This window comes from Mycteria americana, chromosome 5 (genome assembly GCF_035582795.1).
Source record: "Mycteria americana isolate JAX WOST 10 ecotype Jacksonville Zoo and Gardens chromosome 5, USCA_MyAme_1.0, whole genome shotgun sequence".
NCBI classification, from domain to species: Eukaryota; Metazoa; Chordata; class Aves; order Ciconiiformes; family Ciconiidae; genus Mycteria; species Mycteria americana.
This window is the reverse complement of record NC_134369.1, coordinates 29,624,419-29,652,152: the sequence shown is the minus strand read 5'-3', so window position 1 is coordinate 29,652,152 and position 27,734 is coordinate 29,624,419. Positions and strand designations below refer to the sequence as shown.

Below are 27,734 nucleotides of genomic sequence, written 5' to 3'. Positions count from 1 at the left end.
TGTCCTACCTGAGAAGACTGAACATAGTGCTTCAGTGTTAGAATGGTGCTTGCTTTCATGAAAATGTTTTTGAAGGCTCTTGATTTGCAATGTATATACTTTCTTACCGCCTTGTGAATTCCTCAGGAAATGTCTTGGATGCATGGTGGGCCAACCTATTATTGACATGTGATAGTTGTCTTTAGTGTTCACAAATTGTCTCACCATGCTGGCAGCACAAATAAGTTTAAGAAGAAAAAATGTTCAAGTCTATCTGTGCCTAGCAGGTCAGAGGAAGTCCTTTGGAGTAGGGAGGAATCAAGTGTACCTGTGGCATTGGCAGACTATTCTGAGTTTACATCTACAAATTTGTTGTAATATTGGGCCTCAGTAACTCTGTCCCCATTATGAATTCATCTGTGTCAAACACAGATGGAAGTTTAATAAAATGCAGCAGGCACATGCCCATCTACAGTAGGATCCACACTGAATGCTCTGTCTTGAAGAACCACAGTTTCCCTAGGGTAAGTAACTGTTATTTCCTTTACGCTTGTTTTCTGATTGAGTGAGAGGAGAGCATCTCTGTCCCTTAAACAATGTAACAAGAAATTGCGCATCAACTCGTGTCTTCTGAAAATTGATAACTTACTGTAATTGTGACAAACTTGATAAATTCTCATCTTGTTCATAACTCTTGTGGAAATGCAGCACTCCTTAACACTATACTTGGATAATGAGCACCTGGGGCAGTCAAGTCTTTTAGGCAGCTTTACTGTTACCAGATAAAACAGCCAATGTTTCCCCCAAGCCTTTCTATTGGCTTTGTGAATTTTGTACTCTAGACTACTAGCAAAAATTTTTCACAGAAAATATTACGGAAAAAGGAAACTAAGTGCAACAAAGAAAGTGTTCTGTTATTGACTTGTTTACTTTGTAACTGTTCCTCAGAAAATAAAATGTTTTTGACCAACTAAACTGATATAGAACATGGGCAAAAACAGGCAAACAAAAAAGATGGGATTAAGTCTCCTTTCCCTGAGTGCTTGAATGTAAGCAGAAAGCAAGCTTCAGATTTTCTGATTAAGTAAGTGGAAGTTTAGTTTTTTATATTGAGCAAAAAATATCCTGGGTCTGTTTGTTAGCGCTCTGCTAATAAAAAAATAATAAAACCCCTCTGACTTGAAAATCAACCTGACTTCTCTCAGATGTACGGTGCATTTACTGATCTCTATTGATACAGATAAGCCTGTTTCTTAAAAAAAACCACAACAATTTCTGGTGTTGAGTTCCTTTGCCTATCTTGGGTAGCATATCATCTGTGATTACATGGGTGTTGCTAGTGTTGGATTCAAAAGGGTTACAGAGATTTCCTTTCCCTTCTTTCCAAGACAATGAAGTTTCTCTAATAACGTTTTTTAAAAAAGGTCCTGAGATCATGGTGTCATAAGTGTATAGGCACTGCAAGTATCAATCCACACTATTGTAATATAGTCTTGCAAGGGTCTCTAAGGTATTGGACGTAGACGTACTCGGAATGTTAGGGCAATGTTATTCTTAGTGTTTCTCTTGCCTTGAAAAAGGAAGTATATTAGAAACTGGAATATGGAATTGATTTCTTTATAGCACTTTCTACAGATTCTTATGTCCGTGTACTGACTCTTTTGGAGATGTGCATATAAGAAGGGACTGTTTTGTATCTTGAAATAGATTGGATATTGAACAAACTCCTTATACTCAGAGAACTTGTTTATTCATGCAATCTTGGCCTCTTGGTTCTGGACTGAAAAACCTAGTCGTGTAGTTCAACTGTTTTGTCTTTTGGGGTTCATGTATGTAAAACATGAGTTTAAAGCAGGTTTGTTTTCTAAGTGACTGCTCAGCTGGCAGCAGCCATATGTGAAGTGAGCAGACAATAGAGAAGGGTTGAAACTCTCTCATCCTGCTTAAAGCAGAAAACTGGTACTGACTGTTAAAGAAGACAGTTCCAAGAGTAAGTATGCAGATTATATATCATAAACTATAGTAAAATTTTAAACGGCAGGCGCTCAGGGAGGAGGAAGATTAGTGGTTCCTCACTGGATAATATTCAACTACTGGATTGGTTAGGAGGATCAGTGTCAGGGTGGGAAGTATAGTGCCCCTTACCTGCCCTCTGTGCTGGAGGAGGATGCATGGAGGGGCAGAAACTAACTGGGATGGATCAGAGGCTATAAATCGTGCCAAATTTGGGAGCCAGCTTTTTTCTCGTCCCCCTCTTCTGTTGTATTTCAGGTGTGTTGGTATTCTTTTAGCAATAACTCATTTGAGTGCCTGAAGGGGTAGCAATGTTGGATATGTCAGAGTTACTAACTCCTTCGTTTCTCTTCCATGCTTTCTCCTCCTGCAAGGAGCGGAAGGTACTTCATCTTCTGCTGTCTTCGCTTCTTAGCACTTTTAAGTTATTTGTTGATTTCTAGCCTTGTGGCAAGTTTGTCTTTTGAATATTTATTTCACCCTTTATTTATATATTAAACTGTAAATGAACTGGTAGCGTATGCTACAACACTTCAGGTTGTATCTGCTGTGATGATGTTTTTGTTTAATTTTGGTTTTTAGTTTAAAAAAAACAAACCTGACTAATTTTATGTTACTTTTCCTCCTGTTTTTGTAGGTTTTCATAGAGCTGAATCACATTAAAAAGTGCAATACTGTGCGAGGAGTCTTTGTCCTGGAGGAATTTGGTAATTACATTATTTTGATACTAGGTCTGTACTCACATGGCAGTAACTCAAATTTCCAGTCTTCAGATTCAGAGTTGCACTGCAGTTTCAAAGATGGCAGAGAAATGTAGATTGCATGTGAGAAGTTGCCTAACTGAGAGATGGGTGACTTAACATAAAAATTTATACATTAATTTTCATCATATTAAGATTTGTGGCCAGGTGCTTTTTGTTAATAGATGAAGATGTTCTGAGTCTTCTGAAGCAAACAAAACACAGTTAAACTTGGATGTGTGTAGGAATTTTCTTTGGTATGTTCCTTTTTCATCTGAGAAAACACATTTTTAAGCAGGACTTGTAGTTGATCTTTCTCAACACACTATGCTTTCATTACGAAGAATTACTGTTAATTGCAAAGTTTCCTCTTTGCTCTATGTGGAATTTCATTTTTGTTGTATGAAGCAGAACATGTTTTGTCAGGTTGCACTTTATTTATCCTGTGGTTTTTGTTTCAGAGCATGACTGGTAAAGAGTGGAAAAGTAAAAGTTGAGGAGAATAGAGAATTTGTGCTATTTTGGTCAGTTGTTGCTATTATATATAATCTGCCTACAGTCTAGTCTGGGGAAAATTCTGGGTTACTATAGTGTTAGTGTCAGTCACATTATACTTAACTAGTGTCTGAAAAAAATGAGTGACTTCAGATGCAGCTCTCAGAAGAGTGATCCACATACTTCTCTTGAAATAGTCCCCAAACCCATATTGGTTTATTCTTCCACCAATCTGTGAGACATTTTTCTAGGTCTGAAGTGTATGTATGAAACATTTAAAAACAAGATAAAATTTACAACATTCTTTCCATAGTAGACCAGCACCCATACTTTGGCCATTAATCAAAATCTAAATCAGCAGCTTCCTTTACCAAGACTCTCATTGTTCTTTGGTGGTGTCAATAGAATGTTCTGGCTGAGAGATTCTTTCTTAGAATATAAAAGACAGTTAATATGAGATTGATGAAATTAATGTCTTTGTCCATAATAATGTGTTGCCTCCTTTTGGTGATACGAAGTTATAAGGTATTCAAATGATAAAGCCTTTCTGACTACTGCAGTTTGCTTGTTGTTTGCCATAAATTAATCTCCCAGAAGTTTGGGATTTGAATTTGTGAACAATTTTTTCCCATTTTCTGAAAATGTTGTTCATGGTTCAGATGATCAGATCAGTGTATTTAAACCCTGAAAAATTTCTAGTAGTTTAGATGTTCAGAAGTTGTCTGCACTTTATAGTTGCATATTCCTTTGATACCATGTTTTCACCCTGGCGGGCGTGATTCATTTTACTACTTAGAGAAATTACTTAAGGCTGTAAAATATTATTGATAAGTTCTGCAAAGGTGAGAGTTCAGAAGCCATAAAATTTGCTTAAAGAATATCAGCCTCTGAAATCTTTAACTTAAAAGAAATTCCTTGGATCAGAAATGAATTTTGGATCATTTTTGAGAGGTTTTAACTCAAAGTATTTCTTTTAATGGTTTGTTTATATTGCACAAGAAGACAGTATTTGACTGAGTTATTTCCAGTCAACTTCTATTGATGACTGTGTAATAACAGCATTTAGCCCCTAAATAATGACTGTAATAACTGTAAGAAAAAGAGCTTTTTTTACAGAAAATTTTGTAATCAAGGCCTATTGCAAAAGTTAGAATCGTGATATGGAACTTATGAAAGGGTAATTTCAAGAAGTAATTAAACTGGGAGTTGGACACTACAAACAAACTGAGACATTAAATCAATTAAATTAAAAATACCCTCCTCCCAAAATAGAGGTCACAAGCAAGAACCAATTTAAATGTGCCAAATGAGATTTACAATTTGCCCATCCAGCTAATAAAGAGAAAGGAGAAAGGAAGAAAGATGTTGCAGGGGAGCTAACCTTTCTTCTTGTGCAGAGATGAGAGACTACCTCAGAGCTGCTTTTTTAATTGTTATAAAGATGAGAAGAATATGCCAATCTGTCCTGTTCAAGATAAATTAACATGTTAATTTGTTAATAGTAAACTAACAGCATTCACCAAAAACTTGCATGGACGTCTTAAGAATGAAGTTATTTAGCTGTGTTAAACATTGTGAACGTTGCGATCAGATTCATTATAGTAGGAGTATACTGAAGTACTGTCTCCTCTTAGAAAGGTAGAAAGTGGTAAGCACATCCTCCAGTCTGACAGGAAATACTTCAGTACAAGATTTGTTTATTTGATTTTGCCAAGCATGAGTGCTCCAAGTTTAGTGATATCACAGCAGGAAATTAAAGGTCTGTCTGTGTTAACGCTGGGTTTAGGTGGCAGCATGAAAGTTGGAATTGTGATTTCAGAGCAGGATGCAAGCAGAAGTTCAGGAATTGTTGCCCACAAATGGAAGTGGAGATTTAAGTAAGTGAGGAAATGTAAGGCTCTTCCCTCTGGAATTTGAGTTACTGCTGTGTACTTGTGCTTTACTTTCTTGTGGCCCCTTCACCGCCGCTGCTATGAAAACCTTCATTCTCCAGCAGGTAAAGTGATGTCCCCTAAACTCATTCTATGCTAGCGCCATATTTTCATTCACAGGACCAAAGGCTGCAGGATGGTGCTTAATAATTTACTCCCTTCATCCACTTAGTTCAACAGCATCAGGAATAACTTTTAATGTTAGAAGAAAAATGCTTCTGCTAATCTCTTAATTTGAGGCCTGGGTCTTTTTTTTTTTTCCTTCTTTTTTCTTTGTTTTCTGCAGTGGTAGTGCTTTGACTTCTCTGAGTGTAAATCCAAACCCATTCTTTTCACTCTTCCTAACTCAGTCCTCTCAGGAGAATTTGCCCCCTTGGAAGGACTGTGAAGGAGTACTTTACTTAAAGACAAGGCATCTTACTGTGAAGTGGGGAGGCAGTACCTTGCCTAGGTGCTCTCCTGTTCCCTCTCTTCCTATTCTCAATTATGATACAGGACTTTACAGCTTCCCTTCTCTCCTTCCCTCGTGGCACAAGGTCCTTACAGCTTTCCCTTCCTGCTTTTTGAAGAGTATATGAACAGTTGTATGTTATCCATTGGGGAGTGAGACTTACAGAGCTGTAAAAGTCCTACCCTATTTGGCTGTGCACCAGCCTCACTCCCATCTTTATCCCCTGGTGACATGGAGTTAATTTGGAACATCTGGTGCCAACGGGTAAGGTAGCTTGGATGTGCACCTCCTTATCTCCCCAACTCTAGTTACTGGTATCACTGGGGCAGTGCAGCCTGGGTGTGCACTTCCCCTGTTTCTCAGTCTTAACGTAACTGGCAACTCCAAGAAAAGAGAGAATTGAAAAATTAAACAAAAATATTACATTACTTTTTACAATCATATTCTGTACTTTTCACTAGAGTTTTTTTCCAGAATGACAATACCATGACGTACGAGAATTAGTAGGCACTGGTTTATATTTAGAGTACTTTCTCAAACCCAGTCTGCACTGCCTACTTTTGGCCCCTTAGAGTGTGATCCGTCTTCCTCTCCAGCGTTTAGCCGTGTCATATCATAGTTGAAAAGATGACATCTGCATGGATAGGTTTTGTTGTGGACTTTTCCTAGTTATTCATATTGAACTCATCTGCTGCCGTTTCTTTTCTTGTCAGTAGTACTATGTGTGATAAAACATTCACCCTTCCTCTATGAACCTGGTATGGTATTTGGTTTTGCATAATTTCTGTATTCTTCTTCTAAATTTTTTTTGTTGTGACACAGAAATTCCATGGCAAATTTCAGCAATTCTGGAAGGGAAGTATTTAGTCAGTCTTGGTATTTCACTGATCTTAACATTTTAAATTTGCCATTTGTATGTTCTTAGTGTGGTCTTTGTTCTCTCGTGGTGATTTCCCATGGTATCTGTTCAGAACAATATTTGTAGACCAAATTTGTGGGTCAAAGGCACCGTTCAGATGCAGTGCACAATAATGGGATGGTTACGGCTTGCTTTTTTTGTGCATTCCACAATGAGAACAAAAGGCAAATTTTCTTTAGCTATATTATGCCTGTTTCCTTTCTGTTAGTTTGAGGCAGTGCAAGGGAGCAAGATGAAATTTTCTGGATAATAGATTTTTTTTTTTTTCATCAGTGCCCTAATCGTCTTTATGTATAAAGTCTTCTAGAAATCAACAAGTGTGGTACTTTAATAATACGTGTAACTGGAATCAGTATTTTATTTTAAGGCAACTTGTTCAAAAGCAATGAAATTATTCAGTGAGTATGTCAAGTAAATACCATCACACACATCCTTGACAGGAGAAAGAATGTCTTGAGAAACTCTTGAAACAGAACAGGGAAACAGTCTTCCAGTTTAGAAAATTTTCTCCCTGGGCTCTTTTTGTTTTTCTGCATTTCACTACCTTACTACAGAGTGTCCAACAGTTCTTTTGAGATCTCTTTTTCAGCAGAGAAGGATTCAAACATCTAAAGGATAAAATCTTTGGGAATCACATACTGACAAATTCCTATGGAATTGTTGGTTTATGTTTTACCTAGACATTAGGCATATTTTGTCATTAAGCATATTTTGTCATTAATTTTGCTGTCTAGCCAGAATAAGTAGTACGAGAAAAGCCAGAATCTCTAAGAACCATCAAATATCTAGTATGGTTTTCCAAACAGAGGCAGTGAAATATTTTTGCCAACCTGAGTAATTTATTATGACATTACCAGTATCTTCAAGGACATATGTAATGTACATGAAGAGAAGGAAGAGTATCTAGAAGTGAGGGATAGTGAGGTGCCCTGTACCTGCACCTGCTGTCTGTGTGCTTCCCTTCCCTTTCCTATGGGAACATTGTGCTATTTCTTTCCCCTTTTCCTCTCGTTTTTTGAACTTTTTGTTTTGTCTCTTGCCCGTCCGGTTTTAGTTCCTGAAACTAAAGAAGTGGTGAGCCACAAGTACAAGACGCCAATGGTGAGTCAACTGTGATGCCTTTTGGTAGTTCTTTAGAGGATATATCTTTACATTTTCATGTGGCAAAAAGAATTACATTGAGATTGCAGGATTTGCAATGCTAATACTGCAGTGAAACATCATCTGCTCTTTTAAGATAGTTTTCCTTAAGGGAAGACAACAAAACTTGGTGACTTTTGTTTCTGTGAAACCAGAGGAACTCACAGGTAGTCCAGAAAGCGTGGTATCTTTTGTTAAGATATGTAAGGATGCAAGGTAGCTGGTTTAGCGTGAACTTTAGCACAATAAGAGCTAGTGTAACTGTTTAATTTAAGACAGTGCAGAACACAATCCTTAATCCATAAAACAGATGGAAAGGGAGACTAGTTCCTGGGCATAAAATGATTGCTAACTGACTTTATGAAAAATTCCCATTTCCTCATGAAAGTGAGCAGTGAGATGCAAGAGAACAGTGTAAGTATTGATTCCTGCCATATAGGTGAGTTACTGCTGTAGTTTAGTGTTCAGTTTTTATAATATTTTTTGAACACCAGCAGTTGATAATGGTATTTAGCACTTTTACACATAATAGTTCAATGATCAGGCTTATATGCACTTACGAGGAAGAAATAGAAGCCAATGATCATCATCAGAACTAAAATTTCTTCAGTTATTTTATGTCTGAAGTGCAGTGTGTACATTTGGTGATTGCATGGAAACTCACAGTCCTTCAAGAGGAGAGAGAGAAAAATTACTTGAAGGTAGAAATGTTTTAGAAACAAAATGCTTAGAATATATGTAATTTAAGAAGCAGATAGCTGTATCTTTTAATAGGAAAAGCCAGTTTAGTGAAAATTAATTATATTTTACCCAAGTGTTTTAGCTTGTACTATAATACAACAAAACATGTTGCTATGCTTATTACCTTTACAAAGATTATAAATGTCAATTTACAGGACAAGAACTTTTAAGATCACCAGAATAGCCAGTATTAGAACTAGGATATAAACTAAGTCTAAGTCTTACCTTCACTGAATTGTGCTGCCAGTCGCATGCTAAAAGCGGATTTTCTGTTAAATAATAGTACACTTAATCTGTTAAAAGCAATAATTGTAAATCTTGCTAGTGCTATGTGAAGCCCTCTGCTTTAAGGTAGTGACAAAATTGCTTGGTATTTTCATATGAAATATGCAATGTTTGTTGTGTGGGGGGGTTAATTTTAAAAAAAAAAAAAAAAAAAGCTCGTATTATCCATGGATTCACTAGCGTTGGTTAAAAATTACAAGGATTAGCAGTCCTTGTACTTTTGAGCATAAAAAGATAGTTGTGAATAAGGAAGAATCCCACCATCTCATGAGTCAAGGTACAGTATTGGATGTTTAGTTATAGTCTTTTTAGTTAGCTCTTTCAACCCCTCCTAGAAAATTTCTTGTAACTCCATACGACAGACCAAAAGCAAATATGTAGGATGTTTTTTCTAAAGCAAGCTGCCCAACTTTCTAGCTGAGCATACTTTTCTTAAAAATTATTAGAATCATACTATCAAGCAACTAATGCTTTTATCCCAAAGGAGGTTTTTCAGTTGTTATAAGGCTTTTCTTCTCTATCCATCTCAGTTATAAGGTAGTATGGGACACTTTTTCCTGATTTTGTCTGTAGCCAGAGTAGTTGTTCCATGAAGGAAGACATGCAGAAGAATACAAAATGTGCAGTGGATTTTGTAAAACACAAAATCATCTGAATTTCATTATCTACTTTTCTAAATTCTTGTAGGCTCATGAGATCTGCTACTCCGTGCTGTGTCTCTTCTCTTATGTGGCTGCCATTCGTGGAAAAGAGGCAGAAAACAAAAGCAAACCACCTCGACCAGTTTCCAGTTGATCACGATATTGGGAAATACCTACCCTTTGGCACGTTGACGTGCAGTACTCCCATTTTTACTGCAGTTACTGGAGCTCAGTTTCCTGTCTTCTATGAGAACTTGATTATTCATGTATGACCCTGGAAGTCTTTCCCCATAGAAAAACCTAAGACTTCACTGCTCAGTCTCCTTCTGAATTCATCCTTAATGGAGTTTTTATATGAGCTGTTAATCAGACAGTTTTGAGCATCAGCATCCAGCTGTGAGTGACCTACTCTGGCCATTCCTTTGGAATTCCTTTTTTCTTAAGATGACTAACAGCTTGAGTTCGGTTGTTTTTTTGTTTCTAGTGGTACTTGTTACAGGTTAATGACTTTACAACTGCAGGCTTCTGCTTTCAGATTCTCTGGTATGTGCACAGTGGAAGCAGTCTGGCCCTGCATGTTGTTTAAATGTAGTGTTTTTATTGTTTTCCTTCTGTGTTGTTCATTTTTACCCACCAACGTGGAGTTCTTGCCACACAGTTCTTCAGACCCTTTTGGTAGAGATGAACAATTTAGCTACATAGTCTTAAAATATCATGTGACAGTTGAAGTTTGGCTGTTAAATTGGTCCATCTATGGAGATGACTGCTGCTCAAGTGGGAAAAGAAGTGGAGAGAGAAACTTTGAAGGCAGTATATTGTGAAAAACCCTGACACCTCATGGATTGTGTGGATTTTCAAATGGGAGTTTAGGTAACATTTGTAGATAACCCAGCAGTAGAGTTAACAGATGCATATAAGGACTACCTAAAACAGTTAATCACAGGGATTAGAAAATTAATAAGGAAATGTAAAACTTGGAAACATTATTGGCAGAAACACGTGGCAGACCCATGTCTTTTTGGGTTTGTAACTATATTCTACACAAGATATTTCTGTAGCAATCTGTAGAACATGTTCAGAAGCCCAAACGATTATGCTGTCTCCGGATTTTTTAAGCTATTGCTTTTTTCCAATCTGTACCTGTATATCAAGGAATCTTGCAAATACTGTGTTAATGTATAATGAAACTCCCACAGTTAAAAGTATCCTTCACATTCCTTATTTTAAGTAGGCCGAATATGAATGTGTTTTGCATCCTGTTTTTGTTCTTGAACTGTACTGCACTTGTCTGAAAAGCTCTTAGGATGCTGGGAGGAGAGACTGTCTAGAGAAGATAATGTTACATGTAAAATACTTGGAAAAAATGCTCTGATGCAAACTGATGTATTGTATGTTTTGACATAGAATTCTGAGTAAATGCACCCAGAAATAACTCTGTTTTGGCGTGGTCAGGGTGTCTACCAATTTGAATGGAATACACTAGTAATGGGTGAGAAAATGATGTAAATATTATAGTACCACATCTATTTATAGAAACTGTACAGCTGTCTGAATGTGAAAATAAAATGTCATTCAACCAGCAACTGGTTTTCATCCTCTTGTGCTTTTCATATACATCATATACGTATATGAAATAATGAAAAAAAGACGACTATAAATGGAAAATAAATTTCATTGAAACTTGTTTTCATTTTTTTTCTGCTATCATAACAGCCATGTAATTTGTCTTTAAAAAAAAAAAAAACAACTGTCTCAAACATGAATAAGGAAAACAGACATCTGAAATATTGAATTTTTTTTGCACACATGCAAGTAGAAGCAAAAAGTAAAGGATTTTTCATCCTTTCCTAATATAAAGGCAAAACTGAAATTGGCAAACCCTGAAATTAGCCTCTTTTGTATTTAATTTATTTTCTTTCTTTTGTCTTCTGAGACTATAAATTTCCTTATAGCAATATCTGAATTTTTAGCAATTGTAGTATTCTTGATACTATATTACAAGTACAGTTAAGACTGAAATAACTTTGGTCCACAATAGATGTTCCGTTTACTGCAGTACTGGGTCTCACTTAAGTAGACAATATTCATTTTTAAATTGTAAATACTATGCTAGCAGGCCTATTAACATATTCAAACAGTTAACTTAAAATTATAAGGGGAAGATTAGAGTTTAAAATAATTAAATGCACGGCATCACTTACTATATACAGCTCCTTTTTTTTCCTCCTGTAGAAGCTGTATTTTTGCAAGTTTATTTTTCTGTGACTTAAAATCATAAATTACCTAAAGTGCTGTATGCTCTAGACTGCTGAGAAACTTCAGTCCAGAATAAGACTTTTAAAGGGCCTGATAATAAAAATGGCCCTCTGTCACTTTTGAATTTTTTTAAAGAACAGGTATGGCTAAATAGTTACAGCACTTGATGTGCAATGGCAAGGAAGAATGAGTAACAACCTCAGACACTGGGCTTCTGCTTTTCAGATGAGAGTAACTGACTTGGCTTCAAAATTGAAGAAATTTTTGAAATTTACAAAATCTTCCTTGTACTTGATGATGGTGACTTGGCAGGTGTTCTGCTAACTGTGGAATGTAGCATATTCATCTGAGACAAAGGCATGCCCTGCAGTGTTTCCACTACTAAATACACAGCGCTGTTCTCTGGATACCAAATGCAGATCTGGAGGTTGGATTTAAAATTGGTATAAGAACATAAGTCTTTTGGAATGCAGTCTTCCATCCTTTCCACCTTCACTTCATCACTCCTAAGCATTGATAGGTACGTAAACTTTAGAGGAAAAAAATAATTACAGTGATTTGCATGTGTTTTGTCGTGTCCCACTTACTTATTTTGATCTTTAGGTAAGAATTCCTTAGCAGCAGTAAGAACTTAGAAGCTTTTAAACGTTCCAAATGGAAGACTAACTGAGAATAATTGGTAATAATAAATAGTGCTAGAAGATTCTTAGAACAAAATGAATAATCCTTCCGGTTTTACCACTAGGAGGAGCCTGTGTCTTAGTTTTTAAGTATTTCAAGATGACAACCTTTTTATTTTAACACTTGTGATATTTCCAAGGCACTTAAACAAATGTGACAAAGATTCATGAACTTGCCTTAAGACTTAAGGTATTTGCTTATCCTGAACAAGTTTCTTTTTCTGCTACAATGCCTTGTTTGTGGAAGTTGGTTTTCAAAATGACCATTAAGTGTTCTCTGCAAACACTGGGGTTTGTGACTAGTCTTCCTGGCAGTTTTCAAAGTGGAACCAAGGTTACTAATTTATCTGTCTTCTGGATCACAGATCTTCATTGTGATGTTCCAAAAAAAAAAAAAAAAAAAAAAAAAAAAGCCCTTCCTTGTTTTGTTTGTGAATGCAGTGTCAGTTTCTAGTATGAGTGGGTCCACATTTTAAAGGTTAAAGGTTTTAACATCAGTAAGTGTCACAACAATGGTACTTATTAAGTGATATTTATTAAAGATATCTCTGGAAAAAACTTTGAAGATGTCTGTTGAAGGAAAGAGTTCATTACTTTAAGAAAACAGTGTAAACATTTCCTACACCCTGATTACTAGCTTCAGATAATCTCTACCCTCCTACTTAGACACTTCCAGGATAGCAGAGTTTGTAAGATAAAACGTTCATCTGGGCATTCAAAACCTAAATTGCTAATAAATGTAAATCATGAATTTTGATTCCAACTAAAGTTCTATCATAGTGATCAAAGTGGATGGGAAAATGTGGCTATGGTTCTAAGCCTTCTTAGGAACCTTTATGTTGCAAAGATATTGAAGATACTTCTAGAATCATGCTGGTTATGCCAGAGGAGGGCTTTTGGTTCCCACTGAGTGTAATGTTAATAAGGAAGAAGTTGCCTAGAATGGGAACAAACCAGTTGCTTGCCCCTGTGTCAGGCATAGGCTCCTGTTACCACTGAATTCAGAACTAAACAGAAAATAGAAGCTAAGCTTCTCACAAAGAGCAATATTTACATCCCAGTTCCCCTTGGTTGCCAAATGGATGAAAGTCAGAAGACGTTGCCTCTGAGGTGAGATCTTCCTTCTGTGAGAAAAATGGCTTCTGCTCAACTCTGGCTCCAGTGGTATGTAGGAACTCCAAGGCACTGCTCTTAGACAAGCCAGGTTTTGGTGAAAGACAACATCTAGCTCCTAAAGAAGTGGGAATTAGGACCAAGAAGCAGAACCTTTGTGCAAAGGACCTTGCCAAACAAAAGGCAATACCAAAGAGCCTCTTGCTCTTCCAGAAGTCGCAATTCAGCCAGAGGCGTCTGCTTCTCATGACAGCAAGACATTTCCAAACAGCTGAGTGGTATTACTTTGCTTCTGCTCGCAGCAATGGCTTCACGTACAGCCCTACTCTGTAATGTTCTTGTAAGATGTTCAGTGTGAGCAACAGCTTTGAGTTCCTACAGCCGTTCCCTGGGTGGCTATTTCACTAAAATAGTAGATGTGATGATGCTTTAAATAACAGTGGGTATGTGACCCCTCTTTCCAGCACTGTCTCTGAAGGTTTAAAAGCTTGATGTTGGTGACAGATGAGGTGACAGATGAGGTTTGAGTGCAGTTGAGTACAAACCAGACCTAGAGAGGACCTCTTTCAAGCAGATTCTGTGCTCAGATATGATAAAAATCAGCTCAACATTTATACCAAGGTTAGTAAAACCATAAGTTAATTTTCTGTTTATATGTTCTTAGTATAATTCTAAGTTACAAGTTAATTTTCTGTTTACTTGTGTACAGTGTTTTGAAACTTGTGCAGCATAGTAGTTCTAGCATTGACTAATGTTGTTTTAAAGCATCAGTCCAAAAAGAATCATATATGCAACAGCCAAGGGCAAACAGTCCTGCTTCTATTTGCAACAGTTACTATAGTGATAAACGTGGTTTAGGAACCTACATAGAAATAGAAATCCCCTTCTCCCAAAATAGCTGTACATAAAAAGGAACAAACGGTGGCAGGAAAAACACCAGTAAAACTCTAAACAGTTGCTTCCTTCAAGTATACGAAAACTCTAGTTCTGTATTTCCATTCCTTCCGCTCTTTTTTGCCTTTTCAGTTTCTCTTACTAACTCCAGTGAGTGCCAGTCTATCCACAGTGTCTGGGTATCGAAGTGCTCTCTTCTTCCCTTTTTATCTGTCTCCCTGCTTGGATTCCTCACCATTTCCTCAGTTTCTTGGTCTACACTCTCTTCAGCCAGTCGGGCTCAGTTCTGCACCTCAATTTCTCATCAGATGTCTCCATCTGTTTCCCTTAGCAGTTTTTCATATATTCTTCTCGCCTCTCTGACCATCATCATCTTCCAGCCTCTTTGCCCAAAGAGTTCAGACTTATGCTCTTCTTCAGTCTCCTATTGGGGAGCTATGGTCAGACCTACGCTCAACCAGTCTCTGCCCCCTTCCAGCTTCCAGTCATAATCATCTTCCTGTCTCCTGTTCTTACCAAGCTCTCTGTCATCTTCTTTTATCTCTCAGCCTCATTCCACTCTTACTCCCTTTGCATTTAAATCAAATTATTTTTGGTGGAGTGCTGAAGAGTACTATAGCGGGAACAGAAAAGATTTCCAGTCTTAGTTCTGCTGTTCTGTGATAGCTCCCAGCAGCAGCTCTTCCCTACACTCCTTGTTAGAAATGGCTCAACCATTTAATCTGATATTAAAAATAAATAAATTTGTCTAAAACAGACTTGTAACCTAACAAATTATCTAAACTGTTAAAGTTTTTTAGTGCTGTAGGAAACAAAAAAGTATAAGAGGAAATATCATGCTCTGTAAATACGTAGTACTGTTAGCCCCCTTATACCAGTGACAAAGAACAAGTCCTGTTTCCAGGTAGAAATTTTTGAGGACTTTCAAATGATCAAAATGTACTGTACTTGTTTTTTTTTAAGGCACCATGTACATGAACTGACCTACAAAGCAGAAGAAAAGCTTGGATTTTCAGCCATTTTTTTCTGGGTTTGGTATATGAAAACTAGCAGTAAACAACAAAACTGTATTTGAGAGTTATATTAGTAATTAGTCTTTTCGTCATCATACTTTCCTGGAGTAGAGCTGGATTACTGGGGCAATTGTTAGTATTATGACAGACACCAAGCAAATGCAACCTTACTGAAGGTTAAATTACTTTCATCCACATTATGGGTTCATATATTTGGGTCCCACAATTTATACTTAGAAGCAAAACAATGAAAATTATGTATGATATTCTTTATGTTTGTTAAATAAACCATCATGAATATAGAATCAAGTTCAGATTATTATCCATGGTGAAGAAGAAAAAGGAGGCATGCTTACCACTTATTTTTTCCACCTTATATCAATTTCCGTATATTTTCATATCCACTGATATTTTTTATATATTGGATTAGTTGTTTTTTTTAATTATATGTCTTCTGTAAAGCTATCCTAATACAGAATTATGACTGAAATGTGTATATAGCTATGGCAGTTATCTGTGGTTTTAGGGCTGCTTGTTGTCAACATTTCTGTCTGGCACAGAAAGCAGATGCTAGGCTATTTTTTCCATATCAGGACCTAATAAATGAAGCTGTTCTTATCTGTTTCTTTTAAAGTTTCACCAGTTCAACCTGTTTTAGGATGTGTTGTGTGGACCCTGCCCAAAGACAAGTAAAGGATATCTCACTGACAGCTTTTGTTTCCCTAAAATAGAGTTCTGTGGTTGGGAAGCACTTGAAAGGTATCAGTGGGGCTATTTTTAACCTCAGCAGACTGTTCTTACAAAATTCATTCGTAAGGAGACAAGAATGGCTTGTATTTCTAAACCTGCTCCAAGATGATATGTTAGTGGCAAACCTCTCTCCTAAACACATATAAAGATTTTATTTCAAAGAAATTCTGTGATAAAAGCAACATAAATTACTTTTCTGATTTCCAGAAACATCTTTTCCCTTGCTGCTCTCATTTGAATGGCCATTGTATGATTAAATTAAGAAAAAAATGCTATCAAGTAGTATTTTCTCGTGTTTTTATTCGTTCTACGCAACTGTAGATCTCCCTTGGAATAGCTAGCAGGATAATCCTTTCTTAGAAGGAATGAAACCTGCAGGTGAGGTGTGCTGAAGCTATCTTAAGTATCTGTCTTGCCCTGCATTGAAAAGCTTTGTTACAATAATATATAGGAACCTCTTGACCCCTCACTGTAATTTCCAACAAGTAGAATTTAATTTTTGTATATTATTTTATATAATAAGCTTAGACAAATCTGAAAAAGTCAATAAAGATAACTTCCCTCTTGTAGAGGGAACAGGAAGATAAACTCATGACAGGTAAGGCACTTTATACCATTTTAAACATTCTGTTGGGACAATTTGAGCTCAATCTGTTTAATTTGCATTTCACCCCACTGTATCACTTAAGTATTGTCACTTAAGCAGCAAAGCAGGGGCACAGATCATCAGCTTGTGCGAAAATCAGGTCATGCACTGACTGAAGTGATCATCTAAACTGAAACAATCCATCAAGGACAATATTTAGAGTTTACAAGCTACTAAGGAAAGCAAGAATTTTCTAAACATGTTACTGAATGCAAGTAGTTTTTTTTGTGTTACTTTGATTTCTGCCTAACATTAGCATGATCTTCCAAACAATGATTTTTTAGCAAACATATGAATGTGTGAAAAATAGCACTTTTTCATTTTAGGATATTTGTATCAGCATAACTATGCTAGTGCACCTTCAGTTACAACAATGAGTATTGATTGGTGTAGTTAATCCTAACTTGAATATCTAAATAAAATGCATCAGTACCTAATCTGGAACAACATACTGACATTGATGGAAACATAGCTTCTTATTACACAGGTTACCCTTCCATGGTCACACAAGGGTCCACCTGCACTGAGAATATTCTAAAAATAGATTTAGTAATTGGCACCCTTTCTACAAGAATAGCTTTAGTACTAAAGCATATACCTGGACTTACAGTGGCTTGTGGATTAAATACTATATGCATTTGTATTAACCAGTCAGAAATCTAACGTTCAGGAAAGAAACAATGAGCATGTTTATTCTGCAGCCATTACCAGGGATATATGCCTACTAGTTTTAAATTAGCAGTCATGCATTTATGATAGCAAAACATAAAATAGACTGCAACCTGAGAAGCTCCACCAAATGCAGTCACTGTCATGACCTCAGTGTGGACATATGTCTTGCTCCCTTCTTTAGCTCCAACCGATCCACTTCTTATTTGTTAATAGGAAGAATTCATTATCTCCGTGGGGGACCATCAGTTAATTCACACACAGCCTTTGACAGCTTCTGTATATGCCCGCTGCGTTAAAACTGGAAGAGGAAGAGGATGAAATCCAGCACGCTTTACCTTAATCCTCTACGCTCACACCACAATTTGAAGTTATTTTCTTCAGGCTTTACAGACCTGGACAATAACCTCTCAGACCAAGAGCTGCCGTCGCTGAGGGGAGGTGGTGCCGCGGCGCGAGCCGGCCGTTTGCAACGCCCCAACGGCTGCGGGGCTGGCGCGCGGCCGCCGTGTCCCCCTCGGGCGGGAAGCGCTGTGGCGGGGCGCCGCCATCGCGTACCGCCGGCTGTGTCCTCATGTCAAGGTTCCGGCCCTGGCCCCGGCCCCGGCCCCGCTGGTAACGGGCTCCGGGAACTACCCCGTTACACCTCTACGTGCGCATCCCTGGGCTTTGACGGAGGCAAAACCAGGCAGCCCCGGGAGCGGGGAGGCTGCCGCGCGGGGTGGGGGTGCTGTGCCAGCTGGCTGGCTGATAGTGCTGCGGTACCCTAATCAGCTCCCACCTGTGGCCCTGAAGGGGGGTGGATTTTAAATCCTCCTCAAATCCTGCTACAGCCGCTACCCAAAATTCAGGTGTTGGCATTTAAAGCAATCCCCCCCTCTCCCCCTATCACTGCTCTGAAGTTCAGTCTCTGAATACCCTGAAGAGAAGCTCAATTTTGTGCCTTTTAAGTAAGATTTGGGCAATGCTTCAAAATCAGATTAGTAAGTAAGAAAATAGTTGATACAGGCTTGAAGGAGCTAATCTTTCATCTTTGAGAAGTTTATTCAATTTTAGAATTACATTCAAATATAAAGATGGTTTTCTTAATGTATATTATGCTTTGGCTTTTGGATTTTTTTCTCCTGGGTTTCATACACTTTTTAATTGTTATTTTATGAAGTATTGGTCAACCATTAACTCATTTTGCTATTATTTTTTGCTCATAGAATAATGGTCAGGATTTGAGCACTAAGGCAATCTCAAGTAACTAAAAGAAGTGAGGAATTCTGGTAAGGTTTGCTTGCATTTGACAGTTTAATTCCATCTTGTGGCTTTTATAAAGAGTATTAAGTGAACCTGCCTATTGCCGGGAGCAAGTAAGCATTGTTTACTTATATTCACACAATAGTGCTGAAATACAGGATGAAACACAAAAGAATTGGTGCTGTGGTGTGAAATGTGTGTTATCCTGGGCTGAAGTGTCCGTTGAGGGTTTATTTGGCTAGCAGGCGATGCCACACTAAGGCAACTGAGCTAGTAGGAGTACTGAAAGTGTTATTTGTTGTCTTAATGTTTTTGGGTTAGTTGATGTTTCTTGTAAGTGGTATCTTAGCTCAAGTGAAGCACTGGGCCAGCCTGACTATTTCTGTGCTGCGTGATATTATGTCTTTAGTAATGCTTTGCAACATCCCTACACTTCAGCTAAGTCTTATGTACGGTAATTCAAAGCGTCTAAGTATCTCCATTCCTGGCATGTACACTCAACCAGCAGCAAGCAGGTAGAATTGATGGGCTTTAAATTGAAATTGTGGTAGCGTCAAAAATTAAAGTCAGTTTCACATCCAACTGGATAGAAATAATAGACCTGAAGAGGTTGTGTTTGTCTAAGTTACATATACTTTTCACATGGAAGGATCTTTTACTTGAGCAATAACAGAGTTTTTTTGTCTCAGAAAAACTCCTGAATGACTTTAGTAGGACTGTTGTTTTTGATAGTAGTTGCTGTCAGCTGTGAAAGATACTTAATATACTAGAGAATGCTAGTAGATAAGAATTTTTTTTAACTTTATGGCCTACGTTAATACTTTTTTTACTCTTTGCACACTTCTTTCTAACAGTAATTAACAACTACAAGGTAAGAATGTTTGCCATGACATTTAGAGATAAGTCCATCTGATTTTTGCATCAGAGGAGATCCCACACAGGAAAAGATAGTTAAAACCATCTTTTATCAAGTAGTCTTTCAGGTGTGATGGGGAAAAATTGTGAGATACTTTGTTGTTCTTAGCCAGCTAGGTTTGGGAGAAACTGCTCAGTTTATGTAGTCGTAATCAGATTGGGATGAAAGTAATTTATTTATTTATTTATTTATTAACAACATGGAATTAATGGACAATTACTGAACTATACATTCAAGATCAATATCAACCATGGAACAGATGAATGACAATACTATATGCTTGCAAAACATCAATAAACACCTACAATTTTCTAAAGACCCTTCTAGGACTAATCACAGAAAGTTCAGATCTTGCAGATGTACCTTCTCCCTTTTCCTCTTTTCAGTGTGTGAGGAGCAGTTAGCATTTTGAACTTTCAGAATTCACATTTTTAGGAATAATTTTTAGAAACCTAACTAGAGTGTGCTTCTTTTTTGTAACTATTCAGGTTTGGATTTGGTTCACTCCTTGTCATTGGAAATTTTGGAAGTTAAAACTACCTTGTGTTTTTTTGTAGAAGCACAGCATTGTCTTAGAAGGCTCTATAGAATTAGATTCTAACTATTTGGCGCTACCCTGTATGAAATACTTCCAGAAGTACTACCTTGGCCAGTTTTTTTGAGGAGGCGTTTGTTTGATTGTCATTAGTGTTAGGACTTCAAAACAGTAGAAAGTAAATTTGTGAGCACTGCAAATATATATATATATATATATATATGGTAGAATTTCATACCTGAAGACCATTTAAACAATGAAATTTCATGAAAAAATGATTGACTAACATCTAGTGAAAGCATCAGTTTGCAGTATACTGTTTTTCACAGCTGAGAGGTGAAATAAATGTTCACTTGTGAAAGCACTGCTCTTCCCCAAAACATTGTACTCATGTTGAATAACTAAGAATTGAGCAGAAAATGCCATTTTCTTAGTGACTCTTAATTTATTTTTGTACTCTTTCAGTATTGTACCCTCTGACAGCATGAAAGTCTACTCTCTTCATGAAACACCTTTCTGGTAATAGAATGTATTTGGTATAGCACCTAACTCTCCTTAACTGTCCTTTGTAATCTTAGCTCTTGCAATTCAGTCTCTGCTTTTCAATAGACATTGTCCCACAGATGTTGGGATGATCCTCTCAGTCCACTGCATTCTGCTCGTAGGTTCTTTATAATATAGAACGTCCCTGACTTTTATGTGTGGTATGTGCCTTATTTTTTAAATAATAGTGTTGCTTATAAAACAAAAGTACAAACAATGTAAACTTGTTTGCATATCTTCCATTGGCTTTTATTTATTTGTTGAATAATAAAAAAATGTGCAACAGACAAATATTAACCTTGGATAAGTTGATGTTGGTTTTAGAGGAGTACCCTTCTTTGTTCTGATAGCGTAATAAAATAATCAAAATACACATCTCATTATCATCAGTGTTTTTATTATGAAGACATATTTGCTTGTTTAGTACAACTAACTTGCTGTGTCAGACACGCTTTCCCATCGTAACTGATGTGTTGGAGGCAGGGGACTAGTATTACTTCAGTTCCTTTGTGCTGATTCTTCCAAAAGGCAATGCTTCCTGGATTGATTTAATCTTCCCACCTTCTCTTGTGCTGTGATCATGAAAAAGTACTTTCCAGCCAGAAACTACTAACAACTACTGCAGGTCCAAAAAAACTCCACCCCAAATACTATTCAAACTAGTAGGTAAGAAGCCAGAAATGCTATTGTGTCATTTGATTAGACAAAGTTATCTGCAAAAATACATACGTACCATTCATAGACTTTCAAAAGCTTTCAGTAATGTTTTATGACAGTAAGTTCATTGTATTCATCACAAGCTTTTTGTTTTGAAATTTTTTATTTACATATAAATAATCTTTCTTGCTACATCTTTCACTGTTTCATCTGGTGTACATTATTTCTGTAGATTAGTATGATGTCTATGATTGGTTGCAGAAACATCTAATAACTGGAATTCTATGCTAGTGTCTTTTTAAAAGCTAGTAGTGTGTAATTGTCAAAGAAACTATTTTCTATATAAAGCAGAACGGTAGCTTTAGCCAGAGATTCCCAAATGGTGTCTTTCAGATGTGGTTCTGCAAAGATCTGCTCAAGAGCACAGAAGTGGATATTTCAAGCACTGACAATAAAAGCAGTAGGAATGAAAGTCACTTTCTATTGTGCAGAGATCAGTATAATGAAAGGTGATTAACTATTACAAATAATTTGTTAGTGTTTCATTATTCTGAGCTACTTGTTTCTTGTGAAGAATGTCAGAATTCTGAGAAGAGAAAATGGAGAGAACTGTAGAAGTGAGGAATTTGTTTGTTTCAGATATTAGGAATGGACTGAGTTTGCACATAATTGTAACAATTGTTTTTTTCAGACATATGTATGTAATGGGGGAAAGGTTTTATCTTGATTTCCCTGAATTTCTTTGGGGCAATGGAGACATGGAGAGAGGGGCAATGTAACTAAAACAGATATATGCAGAGAGGAAACATTATCTGAAAGTATGCTGAGTAAGCAGGACACTACAAGACACTGCCGCCTCCTAGTACACATATATTAAATGACTTTTAACATGAGCAGGACTCCTAAATGAAACTGAAATTATCCTTTAATTTCTTCAATTTTCTTCTTTTAAAGTTCCATTCCAAGGCTGAGACAGAGAATGGGGAGAAGGATTTATTGTCAGATACATTACCCGATTGTTTATTATAACTATTTCATTTTTAAAAAGTCTAAAACGTACATTACACTTCTAGATGCATTGTAATTTTAACTCTGCTTTCTTGGTTAAAGTGATGTACACAGATTATTGATACTAGTTAGCTCTGTATTAATAAATAACAGTCTCCTAGAGGGAGTGCTTGTAGTGAGTTAAGAAAAAAAAGTCAATAAAATATTCTATTATCCTTACAGACTTTTTACACTGGCACAGCATATAAAGGTTGAGACTCATGAAACCCTGACTTTAAAATAAACCAAATAAATTACCTTGCAGGAATGTGATCTTACTATGATTATTGAAAAAACAAACAGAAATCAAAACAAGTGCACATCCCCCCCTGCCAAAGTTATAAAAATTCCATAAAGTCTCTAACATGACTATCTAATGACTGTTTAATCTTATATCTAACCAAACAGCCATTGCGCCTTTATCCAGCTGAATTATTTTGATTCATACCTTGACTTGCAGATGAATTGAGATTCAGAGTTCTACTGAGGTGCTGGAGAATAAAAAAGAAAATTAAGATATTAACAGACATTAAAAGATGCTAATTTTAAATTGAGACTTGGTGCTGAAGGTGAAATATGGAAGCTTTATAGTAGTTGCTTTTATCTGATGATTCCAAGGAGGTTTTATGTTCCTAAAGCAAGCTTCAGAAGATTATAATATTAAGCTTTGAGCCATGCCTACACTGTACAGTATAGCACTGAACAGAAATATTTGAGCTAGCTGTTGAACTGAAGGTGTCTTATGAGCTGCTGCATAGATTAGCTAGACACCTCAGAGTTCTTGGCCCGAGTTCATCATTGTACTAATGCAGTTATACTGCTTGCTGCCAAATGAGAATATTGGTGCCCAGCACTGCAAGGTGTACTGTGTACACATCCCTGACTTAGCACTGAGTAAAATATCAAACTCTGTGCTGTATTAGAAATACCTTCAGGCTTGCTGTGCTGAAGACGGCTCTCTGTCAATGGCTGTTATACAGGTTGCTTTCACAGCTTTTTCTGGTTTTGACGAGCATTTAAAGTGGTGCTATATGGGTTCGTATTGATAGATAGATGGGTTAGTAGCAGCTTTACCAAAAATATTTAGTCAATATTTCTTACTGTGTTGTAAACGTGACTTTTTTATTCCTGGCCCGTTTGACAAACAAAATAAATCATCATTGTTTTAAAAATGTTTGTGATGTAGCATGCACTACCTTTTACGTATGTCTAATGGCTAATGACTTAATTTAAAACTTTCAATTACAGAGTATGGCACAAAGGATAATTATCCACACTGCAGTGTTTGTAGATAGACCTCCATTCCAGTGCTAAATATCTTCTCTAGAAATATTAAGTCAGAAGTGTAATAATTGTACACCTTCAGACCTGTATTACCCAGCAAGTAACTTAATTCTGTCGTAACAGTTTAGAACGAGAAACACAATCTTGCCGTGTCTAATTAACAAACTTTGTATATACCACCAAAGAAGTCAGGGTTAGATAAAGGGAAACTATGATTTTTTTTTTTAAATTATTTTTTTGTTAGCTATCTGTTACTCTTTCTGTATTGCAGTATTAGTGTTATCCATCAGATTAATCTGATTACCTCTGACGTCCAGTCTGCACTCTATTTCAGCTTCACCACACTGATTAACAGCTTTACAGGTATAACAGCCACTGTCAAATGGAGTGGGTTTCCGGATTTCCAGGGTCAACACGCCCTGTTTACTGAACATGCGGTATTTGGCATCCCCAGAGAGATCCATTTTATTTTTGTACCAGAAAATCTTTGGCTGAAGAACACAAGAGAAGAATTTTAAAATAGAAGATAGAAAAATGGAAGACTTAAGCTGATCTTACAGCTTTAATTTAGCCATCAAAGGTTTATACATTTTGAGGGCTATATATTAAACAGCAGTGTTAATAATTTTTCAAGGAACGTCTCCTCATTCAGTACAAACTCATGAAACTAGTAATTTAAATGTTCAGTATTTTCTTTAACTCTCAAATAGCATGTAGAGAACGTAGGTCTATACCCTATTTTATTGCAATTTTTAAAAAACACTACAAATGGGCTACAGGTTCATTCCTTCAGGAGTTATTTAATTGTGCTTATTAAAACATATTTGAATGCTTCACGTGTCTTACAGAAGGGGCACAGGCACAGAAGGCACACTTAAACTGCACAGATTATTAGAGCAGAAGAGTCGTAAAGATCCGTGAATGTTGGGTGGCCAACTTGGGATGCCAAGGTTTGGTCTGGGAAAGGATTTTCAAAACCATTTAGCGTATCTTTAGCAACTTCAGGAATTTCAAAATAAAGTTCCTGTTGGCTTCAGCTGAGCAATTAAGTGGTTGGCTTTGTACAAATTCAAGCCATTGTGTTTTGTTTCCAGTACCTGAAAACGTGCCTTCAATTTTTATAAATGAAATTTTGAAAATGAAAAATCTGATGTAAAGCAAACTACTTTTGTTTATTTCAAGCTCATTAGTACGTATAGTGAAGAAATAGGCTTTAAAGAGTAGAAGACCAAGGTCTGTATTCATCTGTTTTACTTTCAGAATGAACATCTTCTGTTTCTTCAGCTATAAAAAAAAACAAACAAACTACTATACTGTTATATAGAGTGCATTCAAATCTACTGATTCACTTGTGTCTTTGGCCTGGGATATACAGTTCAGTGCATCCCAGTTGCCATGTTTAATTTTCTTTAAAGATATCAGCTGTATTTTTTCCTGCCTCAAAATTTTTTGCTTCTTTTTCTATAGCCTCTTTATCTTTCTGGGTATATGTCTTTTATTTCAACACTGCTACCAGGATATGAATATTGACTCTGCTTGAAGTGGTAACTTTTTCTTGCTCTACAGATCATATCTGAGGTGAATCTTCTTAAAACTGTGGAAACTGAATGAAGTGCATAGAGATGCACAAAAAGGTTAGTTAACCGAGAGGGAATATCATTACTAACACTGTCATTTCATGATGAATCTAAACTGAGGCAGCTACTGGAGGATGGATTTTGCCTGCAGTTGCTGGTATTTCTTCTATAATATTCTTGTTCTTTTGCAGCTATTTGCGTGGGTATGCTTCCTTTTTATAGTTGAGTTTTGTCTGGAGCTCCTTCTTCATCCAGTGAACTGCAGCAAATGATTGCATTAAGACTTTTTTTTTTTTTTTTAATTAATTTGAATTTTGAGTGGGTATCTTCCATGTTTTGCTCTGTAGCTATCAGATCCTTGCACAGGCATAAGGAATGGAGAGGAGCTGGAAATAAGCAGCCAGAAGGGGAAGGGAAAAGGGTACTGCATTTTTTGTGATTGTACTAATTTAAATTTATGACAAGATTATGTCATAATATGGTAAATTCCTTCACTGCAGGCAAAAGGCCTATTTCCCTTTTTTGAGATCCTAAATTTAGCTCCTAGCTGATACAGTTTTTACTGCTTGTTCCTGACTCTAACAAAAATGTTCATCTTTTTGCACTCTTTGAAAAGACTTCAACAAATATATTTAGACTGAGAAAGTATTCCGAGATTAAAAAAAAAAAAAGCCCAAAAAGTTCACACGACAGCAGGTCTTATTCTAGTTAATTCTGCAAAATAACTCAGACTCTCAAAGTTATGTGGATATATTAACATAACAGAAAAACTGGTGTTCCTATGTATCATTTAGGTTAATAGAACAGTATATTACATTAGCTGCTGTTTTCTTGAAAGACTGAGGAGAATAAAATATACATTGTGAGAAGATACTCGTTGTTGTTTACCTTCTTCAGTGAGTAGATTTTATGTACACTTGGTACATTTTCAATGGCATGGTGTTACTATAAGCAATGACTGTCCTTTCCTGTCTCCTTTACTGTATTGCCTCACTGGTTCTGTGCGCAACCACACAACCGCTTGCACCATGCATTCTGGTTAAGCATCAATTATGAGTGAGGTGGGAGATAATTGGGTGACCTTTACTTTTTCTTAGTATAGGCATGTTACACTCCAGTCACACTGAACTGGCATGAATCCTAAGGCAGCCTCTTGGCTTGTTGCAACAGTGTCAATGACAGTTGATGTAATCTGTACCTTCGGGATTCCTCTTACAGCACAGCTGAGTGTGGTGTTGTATCCTGCAATCACAGAACGGTTTACTAAAGGGTGAGTGAATTTAGGAGGTTCGGAGAAGTCGTGTTCTTTGTAACTAGGTGGCTTGTAAGCGGTGCCTGCAATTCAGAGAAACAAAATAGTAAGAACTGTGTTTTCAATTCTGTTGACTTGTGTACAATCTATTTTTCATTTAATTTGCCTGTATCATTTAGAGAAGCTTCAAAGCTATGGCATTTATGATATAACAAATCTTTAAATTCACTTTACTCTGAAGCACATCTCATGTTTAATGCTTTAGTTAAAGTAAAAGGTACTGGCAATCATGGGTTTTCAGCTTCTGTTAAAAATATGAAAGCCATATGTCTGCAGGGGAAGTCTTCACCACAGACATCTTAAACTTTTAACCCCAGAATGTAAAAATAACCCCCCAGTTGTATTATTTTCTTAAAATAATATAGTTTAGGAAGACTGTATGATTAAATATTTTTGAACAGATGTTTGTGTTAGCACAGGAGATCTGCCTAGATAAGGGCTCTTGATGCTAAAATACTTTATAAGTGCTAGTTAATAAGGAATGAAAATATCTTTAGTGGTGCATCTAGTAATACTGTATTTTCCATTTACCAATGTTTTAATTCTGGTACTTAGCAGCTTTTGTGATCTTTGTTTTGAAGAATATGTTACCTGTTTTTTGGATATAGGCAGGATTTTTGGTGGTTGCAGCAGTTTCACTCAATCCACACAAATTTTCACTGAAGACTCGAAAGAAATACTCGTTTCCCATAATCAGGTCTGACACTACACAGTTTGTGCGACGATAGTGATCAAAAACTGTATACCATTCCTGTAACAAGACTAAACTGTTTAGAAAGTTGCTCTGAGAGGTCAGACATGGTGCTAGTTTTGGTATGGAGAGATCCTTCTTGCTACAAGGAAAAGACAGGTAGACAGGTGTTTAACACTAGCCTGTGAAATTAATATTATGTTGCTGCCTGTGAAGATCAGCTAATCTATTTTCTTACTTTTGTTTTCTGGGTGGTGTGATAGGTGTACGAATATTTGCATTCTGAGGAAAAAAAAACCCCCTCTTTACATTTTTGCCCTACTCATATCTGGGGAACCTGATACAGGATGTGTCCTCAGAACATGATGGGGACTTCCATGAGAAAGATGTTTTCCAGTTTGACTGGCATATATACCTCTCCCAGTATATACCCTAGTATGCACAGCATCTGAGTTCAAGTCTAACTCTTCCTCCCTTCCCTTCAGGTTTTCCCTGCATTTATGAAAAATATAATTCCAAATAAAAAATACAATTCCACCTTCTGAGTAGAGCTATCTGTCCAGTCACCACC

General features: G+C 36.7%; 2 protein-coding genes across 19 annotated transcripts in view; one reads left to right on the top strand and one right to left on the bottom strand.

Moving 5' to 3' along the window:
* Positions 1–11,020, top strand: part of MADD (MAP kinase activating death domain) — a 76,637-nt gene extending 65,617 nt beyond the window's left edge. For all 18 annotated transcript variants that reach the window (XM_075502619.1, XM_075502633.1, XM_075502631.1 and 15 more), the window contains 3 exons: positions 2,630–2,699; positions 7,583–7,629; positions 9,382–11,020. In XM_075502619.1, coding sequence (XP_075358734.1) covers positions 2,630–2,699; positions 7,583–7,629; positions 9,382–9,489 — 225 coding nt within the window. In that variant the 3' untranslated portion in view covers positions 9,490–11,020. The remainder of the gene's footprint in view (positions 1–2,629; positions 2,700–7,582; positions 7,630–9,381) is intronic.
* Positions 11,021–21,027: 10,007 nt separating this feature from the next.
* Positions 21,028–27,734, bottom strand: part of MYBPC3 (myosin binding protein C3) — a 65,212-nt gene continuing 58,505 nt past the window's right edge. The window contains exons 30-34 of the mRNA XM_075502615.1: positions 27,064–27,223; positions 26,359–26,495; positions 23,888–24,074; positions 22,748–22,790; positions 21,028–22,219 (exon numbers count right to left, since the gene is read on the bottom strand). Coding sequence (XP_075358730.1) covers positions 22,780–22,790; positions 23,888–24,074; positions 26,359–26,495; positions 27,064–27,223 — 495 coding nt within the window. The 3' untranslated portion in view covers positions 21,028–22,219; positions 22,748–22,779. The remainder of the gene's footprint in view (positions 22,220–22,747; positions 22,791–23,887; positions 24,075–26,358; positions 26,496–27,063; positions 27,224–27,734) is intronic.